This window comes from Stegostoma tigrinum, chromosome 24, assembly GCF_030684315.1.
Source record: "Stegostoma tigrinum isolate sSteTig4 chromosome 24, sSteTig4.hap1, whole genome shotgun sequence".
Taxonomy (NCBI): domain Eukaryota; kingdom Metazoa; phylum Chordata; class Chondrichthyes; order Orectolobiformes; family Stegostomatidae; genus Stegostoma; species Stegostoma tigrinum.
In genome coordinates this window covers 36,663,990-36,680,879 of record NC_081377.1, presented here as the reverse complement: position 1 = coordinate 36,680,879, position 16,890 = coordinate 36,663,990, and the positions used below count along the sequence as shown (strand labels likewise).

General features: G+C 37.5%; 1 protein-coding gene across 2 annotated transcripts in view; it reads left to right on the top strand.

The window, feature by feature from the left end:
* Window positions 1–16,890, top strand: part of kdm1a (lysine (K)-specific demethylase 1a) — a 55,560-nt gene that overhangs the window by 25,903 nt on the left and 12,767 nt on the right. For both annotated transcript variants that reach the window (XM_059654351.1, XM_059654352.1), the window contains exons 12-20: window positions 854–996; window positions 1,490–1,580; window positions 5,122–5,256; window positions 6,003–6,076; window positions 6,894–7,005; window positions 9,823–9,955; window positions 11,760–11,947; window positions 13,275–13,389; window positions 16,401–16,528. In XM_059654351.1, coding sequence (XP_059510334.1) covers window positions 854–996; window positions 1,490–1,580; window positions 5,122–5,256; window positions 6,003–6,076; window positions 6,894–7,005; window positions 9,823–9,955; window positions 11,760–11,947; window positions 13,275–13,389; window positions 16,401–16,528 — 1,119 coding nt within the window. The remainder of the gene's footprint in view (window positions 1–853; window positions 997–1,489; window positions 1,581–5,121; window positions 5,257–6,002; window positions 6,077–6,893; window positions 7,006–9,822; window positions 9,956–11,759; window positions 11,948–13,274; window positions 13,390–16,400; window positions 16,529–16,890) is intronic.

Below are 16,890 nucleotides of genomic sequence, written 5' to 3'. Positions count from 1 at the left end.
TTGATGCTTAATGAAGTTTTGGCTTCGAAAACTTGAATCTTTCCTAATAGATATAACATTTTTAATTCTTCCTTTGTTGTGTACAACCACCTAAAGCTCAAAATACTGGTAAAACCTTTTTAAATAGAGCCGTAGAGATATACAGCTTAGAAACCTACCCTTTGGTTCAACCTATCCATGCTGACCACATATTCTAAATTAATCTAGTCCCATTTGCCAGTATTTGGCCCATATCATTCTTAAACCTTTCCTATTCATATACCCTTTTAAATGTCATAATTGTACCAACCTCCACCACTTCCTCTGGCAGCTCATTCTATACGCACACCATCCTCTGCATGAAAAAGTTTCCCCTTAATCCCTTTTAAATCTTTCCCCTCTCACTGTAAACCTATGCCCTCTAGTTTTGGATTCCCCTACCTTGGGGGAAAAACAACGTTGGCTATTCACCCTGCCCATGCCACTCATGATTTTTTAAACTTCTATAAGGTCACCCCCCCCCTCCACCCCAAGCCTCTGACGCTCCAGGGAAAATAGCCCCAGCCTATTCGGCCTCTCCCTATAATTCAAACCCTCCAACCCTAGCAAAATCCTTGAAAATCATTTCTGAACCCTTTCAAGTTTCGCAACATTTTTCCTATAGCAGGGAGACTCTAATTCAACACCATACACAGTATTTCCGAAGTGGCCTAGCCAATGTTCTGTACAGCCGCAACATTACATCCCAACTCCTTTACTCAATGCGCTGATCACTGGTGATATTGATATGGTTTTTGTTTATTCTCACATAAATTTATCATCCTGTCTCTGATGTTTTAATGTAGTAAGAATTTTTTTTTCCCCTGTTTTTCAGGTTCCCAAGGAAAAAGATGAGATGGTAGAGCAGGAATTCAATCGTTTGCTTGAGGCCACATCTTACCTCAGTCATCAGCTGGACTTCAACTATTTGAATAATAAACCTGTATCGTTAGGACAGGCACTGGAAGTTGTCATCCAGTGAGTATTTAGCCTCATGCTAGATAGACTTCACATGCTTACAAGTATAAAGTCCTCCAATCAGTCCATGTGGTAAATAGCCATGAATTGTCTCTTGTCAATACTTGAAAATGCAATTGACCAACTGTTAGTTTCTTCAGCAAGCAGTTTCTCATTTATAATGTGTAATTTATTTTGTTGGCATACTTTTGATTTCAAGAAAAAGATATTTTAAAAATGTCTAATCTTTAGAACCTGCTTTTCTCTCCAAGTGTTGGTTCTCTTCACTAATTATGTTGCAGGCGATATAGGAAAGTCAGCATGATAAAAAGTTTAAAAAAAAAACATTTATAGCGTCTTTTGAACTCCTGGATATGCCAAAGTGCTTTATAGCTATTGAAATAAATTTGAAATGTGTTATTATATTTGTATTATATTAAGAATTATAATAAGATTCTAAAGGTATTAAACCCAAAAAACATTGTACTAAAACAATAATTTGAAACCTTGATAGATTGCAAGAAAAGCACGTGAAGGATGAACAGATTGAACACTGGAAGAAAATAGTGAAAACGCAAGAGGATCTGAAAGAATTGCTTAATAAGGTAATTTGAACTTGCTTTATGTTGCACTGAGAAACAAGGAAATGAGGAAAGGAAATTGTCTTTACTTGACGTTTAAGAAAGTTTCCAGAACTTGTTAAAGCATGAGTTACTGTATCCTTGTCCTGTGTTTTGATTTGTCTAAAATTCAAAGTTGCATAAATCCTTCTGTAGATAAGAATGATACATCACCTCCAATGCATTCTCACCGTACCCCCAAATACTTTGCATCTTTCACAGAAGGGGGATTGATTTTTCAATCTGTTTTGAACAGCCTTTCATGGTGGTTAATGTTAGAAGATTGTTTAACTAATTACGAGTCCTTCAGGTGAAAATGCTCTGTCTGTAACCAGAATCTATTCAGCTTCAGTTGAAAGGATTTGTTTGTAATTAGTTTTTCTCCTGCAAAGGTACCTTTTTCGATCTGCGCGTGTGATGTGAAAAGTCCGTTTAATTAGTTGACTGAGAACATAGTTGCCTTAAGGAATTTTTTTCACTTACAGTGGGCGTGTTCACGTTTATGTGGAAGATGAATGAAGTTTGTGTCCAGCAATTTAATTATAATTATTAGCCTCATGATCTTCAACAGGAAAAATCCATTCTCTTTTGGTTTATATAGAATATGTTGAGAAACTGTTTTAAAGATAGCAACAGTTTTGTGTCTTTAAAAATTTGTGGTTTACAGCACTTTTCACTGTCTCAGCACTTCACAATTAATGAAGTAGTTTAGAAATATAGCCACAGTTGTACTGTAGGAAATGCAGCTGCCAATTTGTATTCAACAAAGCCTTCGAAGCAGTGGTGACTTAAGAACAAGGTGACCTGTATTTTGAGATAGCAAGAACTGCAGATGCTGGAGTCTGAGATAACCCAGTGTGGAGCTGGAGAAACACAGCACAACACGTGTTGCCTTGCCTGCTGTATTCCTCCAGCTCCACACTGTATTCGACCTGTATTTTGAAATGTTTGTTGAGGGATTGGCCAGGATGGCAGAGAACGTCTCCCTGTGTTTCTTTTGAAGTATTATGGAGTCATTTATGTCCATGTGAGAAAACTCTTAGGGCCTCAGTTTAAAGTCTCATTCAAAAACCCGAACCTCTGACAATGTAGGGCTTCATCAAAACTGATACGTTGGCCTAGATTCAGATGGTCAGGGCTCTCTAATGAGACTTGAACCTTTCAACGTTTTAGATTTGGTTGAAAGTCCTAAAACCTGAACCCTGGTAGATAACCACTGTATTGCTTGAACCTGATTCAAAGTCCCCAACATGCGATCTGTTGAATCTTCATTAAGAAAATATGTTTATTATTTTGAATGGACCATCCAGAACTGTAGTATTTCTCCAGTTGTGCATCTTCACTCCTGAAGTACTCTGTGCAAAGGAGGAAAGTTAATATTCTTAAAAAAAACCCAATGCATTTGTACCAAAATAAGTCCTGGTTTTTGCATATCCCTCAATTTTGTGATTAGTACATTTTTATGTTGGGATGCACTACCATCTTCTACCCTGTGATGGTGCTGCTGATGAGTATTGCACATCTGATTTTCTATTTCTAATTCACTGCAGTGTGTAAATGCACGGTCCTTTAGTTTAAGTGCCTGTACATTTTAGAGACTGGACAAGGTTTGTTTGTGAATGGTAATCTGTTATTGGTAATCTGGAATAAGTATTGATGTAATGTAGCTCAGAAAATCTGCATGTCATGTAATGCAAGAGATTTTTCTTTGATTATTTTTCAATTTCAGTTGCTTGCAAAACTTTGCCCAGCATGCACTAGCAGTTATTACAGTTGCTTCACTGTGTCAACACTGGGAGAACAATGTAATAAAACAATGAGCTTTGAATCCAGGAGAACTTTTTAAAAAAAGCCAGAATTTGCTGGCAAAACTCGGCAGGTCCGGCAGCATCCTTGGCAGGGGTGGGGGGAAAGCAGCTTTAATGTCTTGAATCCAATGACTGTTCATGAAAACTGAACAACAATATGTCACTAAAATTGATTTGGTTTTCTGTTACTGTCCTAAATAAAACCTTTTTTTAAGGATATGATGTACAGATTACGATAAAGATTAACGATATATTATCATTTGGAAATTTGGCTTCTAAAGCAAAAATAAATAAATTTGGTTTCATTTCAGTAGATGTAAAATATTTCATTAAGAGGGTAGAAAGTCATTTGAAACAATGAAATAAATTACCTCCAAGAAAGTATGTGATTAAGTTACATGCCTGGTAAACTACTTGTGGAGTTAATTGATGAAGTGTTTACAGTGAATTTTATAGCATACAGAACTAAGGTCCACTAGTAGTTTGGGCTCAGAATCGGGTTTCCATTCAAAAAAACAGTTTCCCTCTAGCAGAAAGGCAGTGTTTTGGGTGCACAATCTCCAAATTGCACAAATTTGTAGAAGTCTCCAAGTTGTCTGAACTTAAAGGAATCTAGACCTTCGGTATTTGTAAGGAGCCTCTTGGCTATTAGAAATGTAAAGAGTGAGTTGAGTAAGAATCTTCAAGATGAGATAGGAGTGATGGTTCACTGGGATTAAGTATCTGTAAAGGAGACTGCTGTGAAAAAGTTTGAATCTTTGATTTTGATGTTTATAAATTGTGATTTTAATTTTTGTTTCTCTTGTGTCTTAGATTTGTGTTCTTCAATTATGTGAATATGTTCAGCGATTAATCGTCATGGTAACCAAATTGCAAAAATGAATCTTATGATCCATCAAGTCACACTTCATTATGGGATTTAATTTCACTGGAATTACAACAAAATTTTTTTTAAAATTTGGAAATCTGCGGTAGCTGCCATTAGCTTCTGTGAAAAGAACGTTAGCCAGTGAAATGCAATCCCTTTTTCAGTATAGGTTGTCCTGCATAAGGGTCTACATCAGGCAGTTTAACATCATTTTTTTTAGTAGCTTATATACTTCCTACTTTGGACTTGCAACATTTATAATTCCCAAACTTGTGATATCTTGAGTAAAGTTACTCTGCTTTAAAATCATTATCACAATTGCTCTGCAAAAAGCAAGTTATTAAGTCTATTTTAGTTTAGCAGCATCACAAAATGTACTGAAGTAAGAGCACAATACTGGGGATGCTGGAAACCTGAGATAAACAGAAAATGTCGGAAGAAACTCAACAGGTTCGTAATATCTATATAAGCAGAGTTAATGACTCGAATCCAATTTTGAGTCCCATATGACTCTCTCAATAAATGGGACTCAAAACATTAACACTGTTTCTCTCTCCAGTGATGCTGTCAGACCCGTTGAGTTTTGCCAGCACTTGCTGTTTATAATTCACAGTTGACTGTGGATGATAGAGTACAGAAGGACTTTGATTTCCATGGTCATTAGTCTGATACCTTAACACTGTTATTGCCCACAAATACCATCTGATCTGCTAAAAATTTCCAGTGTATCTTTTGTTTTTAATCTCAGACTAAGTGTGGGACAAATGGTATTCAAGAGCTTTATGTGGGGTCATTCTATTTGCTCACCAGTGTCTTTTGTCTTGTTCTTACAATTTTTAAAAAACTGCAGATGGTTTCGTTGAAGGAAAAGATAAAAGAGCTACATCAGCAGTACAAAGAAGCTTCTGAAGTAAAGCCCCCACGTGACATCACAGCGGAATTTCTGGTGAAAAGTAAATTGAGAGATCTAACTGCTTTATGCAAGGCAAGTTTTGTTTTATGTTTGCCTTGATTGTGTAGGAATTTCCATTTAAATCCCTATGTTTTTTTTGTGATTTTTCTTTTAGCTGGGTGAGGGGCGATTTTTGTCGACTTATTTTCATCCTTCTTTTGAAAGCAGCACAGTTTGAATTTTGGTGTGGATGTGGAGAAGAGATGTAATGGTCTGATGTGAATGACATGTCTTTTTAACAATTACTTCCATCAATACATTCTATTAGAACCAAAGGCTTATGATGGCACAGGTGTAGTACTGTATACTGTGTGTTTAAAAAAAATTTCTTTCTGGCAATTTGCATATCTTGTGTTTGCTTGCACCTATAGAAGCATGGCTAGCTATTAGTGCTGTATCTTAAATTTGTAATGCGGTTGTAGTTGCTAATAATTACTGTTTTACCTCCTTGAACACTTTTTAATGCATTTGCTTTACAGTAGCTATGCTCTGAAAGAAGTAGGCTTGGAACAATAGGTTGGCAAAAGCAATATAAAACAAAAGATTTCCTGGATGTTAAAGTGAGCACCTCAGGTTTATATAGCAGTAGAAAAAGATAATGACATTCTACGATTTATCACAAAGCATGAAGATCAAGGGATAAAGTTGAGCAATAAAACTTCTTATGACTATTTGCTGCAGTATGGAGCTAGACACAAAGAGGCAGACATTTTTGCTCTAACACAACAGCAGCATTTGTTTTATGGGATAATTTGACAATTTTATTCAATTTGTAATAGGAATATGATGAGCTTGCAGAAGCCCAAGTGAAACTTGAGGAGAAGCTCCAGGAATTGGAAGCTAACCCACCCAGGTATTTTCTTTCATGCACATGTTTTACATGTTTTGAAATTAAACTGCTGGTAGCTTACCAGCACAATGTTGACTACTGGTCAGTGTTTCACAGTGTGACCCAATGAAATTGCCAGGCTTTTATCACTGTGCTGCAGTTGGGATTTTGGATTCTGTGCAGAGCTATGAGCAGTGCTTGTTTTACCTTATTAGAGCATGGCTCTCGAATCACAAGTTTTTCTAAACATTGAAAAATACGAGTGGTCCATGCAGTGATTCTCAAATGTTTTCATCTGACCATTTTGGGGAGGGGTGTGGGGGCGTTATCAAAAACACCCCAGAAACCACCTAATAGTCCTACCCCACGATGTTCAATTAAGATGTTTATGAGCATACATTTGTTGACTGTCATAATTCATACTAAAACAAAAGTATAGATGCTTTCATATTATGAACAATAATACTACAAGAGAACATTTTCATTTCAGACATTATTGCAAAATCTTCACAAAAATGAATGCTTGCTTCCATATTAGTAGCATAAATATTGCTTGTGAAGTTGCATTATCACTCATTGTGTCAACTTGTGCTCACAGGAGCAGCCTGGTTGTGTAAGTGGGTGTTGGGGATGCGGCTTCTCGCATGTTCTCTTAATACTCTCAGTTGTGGCATTGTGCTTCAGTGATTTGTACTTTAGACCATCCACGGGAGCACTTGGAGAGCCCTCATGGACCAAACTTTGAGAACCACTGGCCTAGTAAACTGTACCTTGTAATACATTGGTAAATGAGAAGAGAAGATGTTGAATTGTTTTTGAAGTATGTTTTTACATGTTTTAGTGATGTTTACCTGTCATCAAGGGACCGACAGATCCTGGATTGGCATTTTGCCAACTTGGAATTCGCTAATGCAACACCTCTCTCCACACTTTCATTGAAGCATTGGGACCAGGTGAATGAATATTTAAAATGCAGTGTCCATTAGGCCTTAACCATGACTAATGCAGCACAAACCGGTGTAGTTGATGTACGGGACTTTCTTAAAATGTATTGGTTTACAAAATATGGGCATGATTAGCTTTGCCAGCACTTAGTGCCAATCCCTGATTTCTCTTGAGCTGTGAATCTGTATTAGTTCCTTTGTATGATGTGTATGTGTGTGATCTGTAATCTACATCCATTACAGTAACTGCATATTGAGCCATTTGAGTTTTCCCAGAATCAGTTTCAAGATTGTTCTGAAATCACCAGCTCCATTGCAATAGATGGAGATCCTCTGGAAAATAGTTGGTTGCTCAGTCTTTGTGCTATTGCTGCAAGTTTACAATTTCAGGGCAGAACATCATCAAGCCAGTCTATGTTGATATTCATTCTCCATGTGAGCAGTAGTCCCAGTCGCCTGTTCTACTTTATGTCCTTTCTTCATCCATCTAAAAAGCCAACTAAAGATGACCAAGTAAAATAGTAGAGACAAAAATAAACGTTGCAGATAAACTAGCACGTAACATAAAAGTGGACAGTAACAGCATCTTCGCCTGTATAACAAGGTAGAAATTGGCCATGGTGAATTTAGACCCTTTGGAGAGAGACAGGTAAAACTGTGATGGGGAACAGAAAATGACAGGTGGATGATTAAATACTTTAGATCGGTCTTCACAGTAGAAGATCTAATTGCATTCCAATACTACCTGAAGGGACAGATGGTCGGAGAAGATAATACGGTTACTATCTTAGTGGAAAAATGTACTGGAAACTAATTGATCTAATGACCAACAAGTCCCCTGGCTCTGATGGGTTGCATCCGAGCATGTTAAAGGAAAAAAGCCCCAGAGAATTACAAAGTGCCAAAGTAATGCTCTTATTCAAAAAGAGAAGACAATAAACCGGTAACCACAGGCATTGGCTTAACATTTGTTATTGGGAAAATGTTAGATCTATTATAAAGGAAGTGATAGAACATTTAGAAGTACTTAATATGATCACACAGAGTCAGAGTAGCTTTGAAGGGTAAAAACATGCTTGACAAACCTATTAGAATTCTTTGAGGAGGCAACAAAACAGTAGATAAGGGATGGCCAACAGATGTAATACCATTGGATTTCCAATAAGTATTTGATAACGTACCACACAAGGCTACTTAAAAAGACAAAAACCCATGGTGTTTGAGATGGTATATTCATATGATTTAGAGAATTGGTAAACTAATAGAAGACAAGAGTTGGAATAGACATTTTCAGAATGGAAACCTGTAACCAGTGTAATGCCACAGGGATCAGTGGTAGGGCCTCAGTTATTTGCAGTATTTGGATAAGAGAAGGGAATGTACTCTTGCCAAGTTTGTGATTAACCAAAAAATAGGTGGGAATGCAAGTAGTGAGGATTACAGTCTGTAGAAGGGTAGACACCGGTTATATGAGTGGGCAAAAACTAGGCAGATGAAATACAATATGGGAAAGTCTGAAATTATGCATTTCGGTGGGAAGAGCAGAGGAGCTGAATATTAATTAACTAGAAAGACTGCAGAAAGCTGCCACACCAGAGGATTTAGGAGGTCTTTGTTTATAAATCACGAAAGACTAGGTATGTGTTCAGCATATAAAAGGGGTAGCAAATGGAAAGTTGACCTTTTTGTTTCATGGAGAATGGGTTATAAAAATAGGGAAGTCTTGCTAAACCTATACAAAATACTAGTCAAGCCAAACATGGAATACCATAAACAAGTGTTAATCCCCTTATCTAAGGGGGAAAAATATTGGTATTGGCATCAATCCAGAGAATGGGATCAACCTAGTGAACAATGTGTCGAGTTGGTTGGACCTACACGTTGGAGTTTAGAAGCATGAGAAGAGACCTTTATTGAAACAAATAAGATTCTTAGGGAGCTTGGTAGGATAGGTGCAGAGAGGTTTCCCACAGGTCATAATCTCAGAGTAAGGAGTGCATATTTTAAATAGTGAGGAGGAAGAATTTCTTCTCTGAGACGGGTAATGGATTTGTGGAACACTGTAATGTAAAGAGTTGTGAAGGCTGGGGTAGGCTGACTCTCAATTGGTAAAAGAATCAAGATTTACGGGAATAATGCAAGAAAGTGGAGTTGAGGGTTATCCGATCACTCAATCTTATTGAATGTTGAAGCAACCTCGATTTGTCGAATAGCCTTCTTTGGCTCTTGTGAGTGCAAGATGAACAGTTTTTTGTCTCCTTTTTAGCAATGTTTAAGTTATGCATTACGAAGCAATTTTTTTTTAAGTTCCCTTTCACTTTGATTTAAATCGCTTGCAGTTAATGTGGCATCATGGTTCCCTTTTTCTCAAACCCTTATCCATTAAGGATATATCTGTATGAACCCTTCAGCATTTTGAATCGCCCTGTCAAATCAATGTAATCTCTTTCAAAAAAAAGCCTCAAATTTTTCTGCCCCTCTCAGCCGCCAGTAATCTACCCTGAATGCTGATTTCACTTCCCACATTGTCTCAACTAGGTCACTCTTCATCTGATCCGTGTCTATAAATTGTGTCACTATCAGCTTCTATCTGATATTTATTTTCCAGAGTGTCTTTGGACATTTTCTATATATAAGGCATTATTTAAGTGCAAGTTGTTGCTTTCTGTTTCGGATGTGTTTATTCAGATTTTTATTGATTGAATAGGAGCAAACACAGGCTTGCAAGTTTTAATTTGATGTGACTTGAACCAAAGTAAGTTAATTGATATTATACATGTCATAGTCACAAACAGTAATGTTATTCCCTGTTTGTTTTCTATTCAGGATGATGACTTTGAATTCACAGGAAGTCACTTAACAGTACGAAATGGTTATTCTTGTGTCCCGGTTGCACTTGCAGAAGGTCTTGACATTAAATTAAATACAGCTGTTCGACAAGTCCGTTATACTGCCTCAGGTCAGTTGATACACATCTTGCGTGAATTAATTCGTAATAGATGTTCTAATGTTAAAAGTCACTAATGTCGACTCTCTTTGAATTTCCAACTTGTAAAGAATCACAATGAGGCAGACTACTTAATGTTTGTTTTATTCGTTCATGGGACGTGGATGTTGCTGGTTGGGCCACCATTTATTGCCTACCCCTAGTTGCCCTTAAGAAGGTGGTGAGAAGCTGCCTGTTGAACCACTGCAGTTCATAGTAACCCACATTTACTGATTTCCCCTGTCTTTCTAGATGGAGATGGTTGTGGAATTGGGCGGTACTGTCTAGGGACCTTTGGTGAATTTCAGAAGTGCATCTTATAATTTGGTTTCTGCGAATAAATGGTACACAATATAAGGTGCAAAATATTTAGATCCTGGATTGCAGGAATGAGATGAAGTAAACTGTGAAGGGCGCATACTAGCATATCGAGCTTTTGGATCAAGTTGTCTGCTTTTAATTTATAATTCTGTGTAATCCTCATGGAAAACTTATTTTGTCACTTAATACTTCCAAATGACACCTCTAGCTTCTCAAGCTCTTTATGCTGATGGGTTTTAAAAAAAAGTGTCCCTTTTTATTTGCTCCTGATCATTTGGAAGATCAAAAAATTTCAATGTAATTTATAAAGGTAGTGCTTTTGTTTGATGCGTTGCTCAATTGATGATGAATACACACTCAATACTACTTAATCATTTATAATTCCAGACCTGTGAAACTGAAGAGTAGATACATGCTAACAGCCTTTACACTTCAGATTTCGAATTAAGAATTGTGTTTATTAAATTAACAGGGACAAGCCCGGAAAAAGCATGCTATGTAACTATTCAACAGTGAAGGTTTGGAATCCTTAGTAGTTGTCTGCAGTGCTCTTAATTATCTTGTATCAACTTAGTAAAATGCTTTCATTACAAAGCTCAATTCAGGTATTTCCTCCACCTTTTCAGCAGCAAACCCTAGTTAGCAAGGAATTTTGAAGAATGTGTCTCACAGGATTCAGTTACATTCCTCTCCTCCTGTATTTTTAAATATATACTTGAAGAAAGTAGAGTTAAAAAGGGTATCTTGCAAAATTATGCAAATTAAAATAAAGGCTCTGATGTGGAGAAAAGTAACGTGTTCCAAAAGGCCTTTCTGACGCATTTATATTTGTAAAACTGCTAGTTATACCTCTCTGTTCATTATGGCTAACGTAGGTGATGTAGCCCACCTAGAAAAGTAGCTTGATCTAGCTCTTTGAAGTAGCATTGCATGAAAGATTTGTCTAGATGGTAGACTTGATGTCTGCTGCGTCATTTTAAGAAGACAAGTCATTAAGACTGAAATTGAGATCCTGGTCTTTTGATTGAAAGCTTTAATCCTGAAACATCGCTACCTTAGTTCCTTGTCATTTCTTTCTTGTTTGCAAAGACATTTTAAAAATAGTTAAACATCCTATGTGTAAGTCTGTGATTTACTTTCCTATAACTTGACTCTTGGACTAGGGATGCAAAATAAATTATTCACTGAAAACTATTGGAAGCTCTGCTGTAGACTGAAGTAAAATAAACATATGTGACAAGAACAGGAAACATTGCACCTTCTGTATCTAGATCATGTAGTGGGATTTTTTTGCAGTTGACTGTGTGCTGAAAGAAATTATAATATTGTTTTTTAGAAGATTTATTCCACTTATGACTACGATCAACAGTAACTTAAGCAGTTATTGTCTGTTAATCTCTCTGGTTCTGTGTTCTTTACAGCTATTTAATGCTAGGATTGCACAAATATTTTTCAGGATGTGAAGTCATTGCTCAGAATACGCGTTCAAACAGCCAGACATTCATTTACAAGTGTGATGCAGTTTTATGCACTCTCCCGCTGGGTGTGTTAAAGCAACAACCTCCAGCAGTTCAGTTTGTACCTCCTCTTCCAGAATGGAAAACTTCTGCCATTCAGCGTATGGGCTTTGGAAATCTGAACAAGGTAAAACATCAGTGTTGTGAAATTGAGAGACCAGACATGATCCTTGTAAAGACCTTCACTACCCTCTGAGAGGAGGAATTCCTTAGCTCTGTCTGAAACGTACAACCTCTTTAATCGGAGATTATGCCTTGTGCTCCTAGACTCTCCCACGATGGGAACCAACCTCTCCACATCTACCATGTCAACTCCCCTAAGCAACTTGTGTTTCAATAAAGTTGCTTTTCAATGTTCTAAATTCCAGTGATTGCAGGATTGACCTTCAGAAAGCTGTCCCTCCATGCCTGGTATCAACTAAGTGAACCTTCTCTGGAGTGCCTCCAATGCCAGAATATCTTTCCTAAGATCTGTGGCCCAAAACTGCTTGTGGCTGTAGTCTGACCAACGTCTTGTATAGTTTTAGCAAAACCTCCCTATTTTCATACTCCTTTTGAAATAAAGGCCTGCATTCCATTTGCCTTGCCTATTACCTGTTGAACGTTGATGCTGATATTTGTGATTGATGGATTAAACCCCCCTGTGCTGGATCTTTCTGCAATCTGTCTAAGTTTAAATAATATTAACTTCCTCTATTCTTTCTGCCAAGGTGCATAATCTCACGTATTCAATTTGCCAAGTTTTTGCTGCTTGCTTAAACTGTCTGTATCCCTCTGCATCCTCATCACTTGCCATCCCATCTTTTTGTGTCATCTGTAATCTTGGCTATAGTGCGTTCACTTTCCTCATCTGAGTCATTAACATATATATTGTAAGTAATTGTGGCCCCATCACTGATCCCTGTGACATACCACTAGTTAGTGGTGCTGCCCTGAAAATGATATCTTTTCCCAACTCTCTCTATTAGTTAGCCAAATCAATGCTAATATGCTTCCTCCAACACAATGTATGCTTATATTAGTAAGTAGCTGTATGTCTGGTACCTTGTCAAATGCTGCCTGAAAATGGAAATATGTTAAATCCACTGCTTTTCCTTTTGCATTACCTCCCCAAAAGATTCTATTAAATATGTCATACATGACTTCCCCTTCATGATTCTGTTTGATCAGACTGTGTTTCTAAATGCTCTGTTATTACATCCTTTTTATTGATTCTAACATTTTTCCAATAAAAAAATACTACATTATCTGGCCTATTATGATCTGGTTTTTGTCTCCTTTTCTTTCTTAAATGATTTAATTTGATTCACTAATGGATTTCCTTAAACAGTCGCACTGACTCCTACTGAGTCGGTAGTAGTAGCTGGGTAGGTGTTGATGTACCATAATTTATTGAAATATGTTGAGAATAAATAATTTACCATCTCTTAATGCTCTCTTTGTGTTGTCTACAGGTTGTATTATGTTTTGATCGTGTATTCTGGGACCCCAGTGTAAATCTCTTCGGTCATGTTGGAAGCACTACTGCTAGTAGGGGAGAGTTGTTTCTTTTTTGGAACCTTTATAAAGGTACTTGCATACCAAAAATGGCTGATTGTGTACTAGGGCAATCATTTCCTTTGACAAAAAAAATGCATGATATAATTTTAGCAGCACTGATTTGCCTTCTGATTTGTGCAGAAGGTAGATACCTTTTAAGAGGCAAGATACATTTGTACTTGGCTCAATCAAATCATTTAGGATTTGTTTTACTAGAACAATTGTAATTTTTCTGATTTCATTATCATATTGAACGATGCAAGCTTTGAATCGAAGCTGAATGTCCATATTTATGGAACTGTCAAAAATGTAATTTTGATGATAAATGTTGCATTCTGCACTTTTTGTGTATTAGCCTAATTTTGTGTCTTCAGAGTCTGTATAGAACTTTGCCACTTAGCTCCTGACTGCAGTACGGCCTTGGGGGTTCAAACATAGACTAAACAGCTGAATTCCAGATGAGAAGTGAGACTGACATCCCTTGACATCAAAACCACAGTCAATCAAGTGTGGCATCAAACAGCGCTAGAAAAACTGGAATCAGTGGGTATCACGGCAAACTCTCTGATTGGACTCATTCCTAGGATATAGGAAGATGGTTGTGGTTGTTTGAAAGTCAGCCGTCTTAGCTACAGGACATCTTGCAGGAGATCTCCAATATTGTGTCCTTGACCCAATCATCCTCAACTACTTCATAAATGACCTTTTCCTCCATCATAAGATAGGAAGTGGGGATGCTTGCTGCTGATTTGCGCAATGTTCAGTACCATTCACAGCTCTTCCAATACCGAAGCAGTCTGTTTTAAATCCAGTAAGATCTGGACGCTAGCCACACGAGTGGCAAGTAACATTTCACATTACTTTAAGGGCAGGCAATGACCTGCAATAAAAGACAAGCCGACCACTGCCCTTTGAAATTCAACCCTAACCGTAACCCTATCGCAGGTGCACCATCACTGAATCCCCCACTTTTCAACAACCTTGGGGTTACCGTGGACCAGAAACTCATTTGGACTTGCCGCATAAACATAGTGGCTACAAGAACAGGTCAGAAGCTAGGAATACTGCAGCAAGTAATTCATCTCCTGACTTGCTAAAGCTTGTTGGCATCGACAAAGCACAAATCGGGAGTATGATTGAATAGTCCCCGCACTTGCTTGGATGGGTCAGCTGTAACAATACTCAAGAAGCTTGTCACCATCCAGGACAAAGAAGCCATCCTGAACTGCTGAACATCCATAAACGTTTCATTCCTTTCACCACTGATGCTTGTTAGCAGCAGTGTGTACTGTCTACTGTCTACAAGTTACACTGCAGAAATTCACCAAAGATTATTAGACGGCACCTTACAAATCCAAAGCCACTTCTCTCTAGAAGGAGAAGGGCCGCAGTCAGGTGGAAACACCACCACTTACAAGTACCCCTCCAAGCCACTCACCATCCTGACGACAACTTTTCAGCTCACACAGTCTGGATGTCACTGGATAAGCTAGCACTTATTGCCCATCCCAAAGGGTCAGCCACTTGCTGTGGGTCTGGAGTCGCACGTGTGCTTAGCTTAAGAGTTCTCGATTACTTGTCTAATTGCATTACCGTCATACCACTGCCTCCCCATATTCCAACATTTGCTAATTTAATTTGTTGTTTTATTTCCATTTAAGAACCATAAATGATTTGAATTTTAAATGCAAACCTACCAAAAGCCTGGTTAATTTCATTAAAAGCTGTTGTTTTGCCTTTTTTTTCTTCTACAGTTAAAAGAATCTTCTTTTTGAGGCCTGATGCAGAGAATTAAAACAAAAAGTTATCAGTTTGTGAATAACGTACTTATAGTTTTTGCACTTCACATTTTAGTCTACTGTTTGCACAGTTAAAATGAATGGAGTCAAGCTTTTACCTTCTTTTGTCAAACAGACACCAGAAACCAAACTCAGGAATGAGTCAGAAAATCTGACCATAGCTTCCTTTTGTTAACGCTTATTTCAAATCATTGTATTGTATTTGATCCTTTTACTGTCTTTCTTTGCAGTAATTGTCCTCATTTTGTGCTTTGTAGCAATTTTCATTCTATTTCCAGATCCTAGTTTATTATCAATTTTAAATTTATTGAACCAAAATAACTAAATTATAACATAACTCCTATCTTTTCATGGGATGGTAGTAGGGGGTTGCAGTGATACAGGAGCAATTAATGTAAAAATGTAGTCTCACAAGGAAAAGGATTCCTGCTTGTAATTGCTCGTAAAGATTATATTTCGCCACTCAAGATAAGACATGCCTGCACTCTGTAGTTGCATTTTTCTTCTTCCAAACCCTCCCAGTAATTACTCTGATCTATTTATCACAGTACCTAATTTTGCTTGATGGGAGCTTTACTTTGCTCTGCAGCAATTCTTAAGCAGCTGAGCCCTTGAGTTTGTACTTTGATCCAATTCAACGATCATTACAATCGTGATTTTGTACAATGCTGTTAAAATAATGTGGTTCACTATTTTAAGTGCTCTGAATTTCCAGCAAAATGTTATCTTACTCAATGATGGAACTGGCTTGAGGGGCTGATGGTCTGCTTCTGTTTTTTTTTGTATGTTAGTATTTTGTTCATGCTTTTGAGATTTGCATTTTGCCTGTTTGTGTTGTGGTTCAAAGCTTCAGTTAATGAAAAAGTGCTGAAAATTTTAAACAGCTGTAGCTACAGATCAACAGCAACAAGAGCTTTTTCCCCCAGTGTGACTCCCTGTCGAAGCTTATTTACATTCAAAATCAACACAATTTGGAATGAAACATACTTTTATTAATACTCTACATTTTTTTAATACGTTTGGGCCCATTGGTACACATTCTGACTCTAATAAACCCCCTTTGATTCCCTCTTCCTAGGAATATATATTATTTGTAACACTAAAGTTTCTAAGTATTTGGACACCTTTTAAATCCATGATTGTTGCAGTTGCTCTGTAGTTGCACAAAATGGGGAATCTGCTGTCACCAGTCACGAATATGTGGTTACATTTTCTTTGATTAGTTATTTTGTTTATTACTAGCCCCAATCCTGTTGGCTCTAGTAGCTGGAGAGGCAGCTGGAATCATGGAAAATATTAGCGATGATGTCATTGTCGGTCGTTGTCTGGCCATTCTAAAAGGAATATTTGGCAGTAGCGCAGTCCCACAGGTATGCGTCTGAATGCGTTGTTTGTGTTTTTTCTGATCTACGTCGGTCTTGTTGGGAAAGTGATGGGATTAAAGAAAATGGAAAGGAGATCTGTATAGTGTTTTCTAACTTTAAATCAACTGAGCTTGCTTTTTTTTCAAACATAAGTTGAGACCTTATATTTGTACCGCGCTCTCATCTTTTGATGTTTTATGAATTCTGGTGGCAATTTTAGAGGAATTTCTTAGTCATTCATGGAATGAGGGCATCGCTGGCTAGGCCATCATTAATTGCCCACCCCTAATTACTCAGAAGGCAGTTAAGAGCCAACCATATAGCTGTGGGCCTGAAGTCACATGTAGGCCAGAGTAAGTAAGGATGCC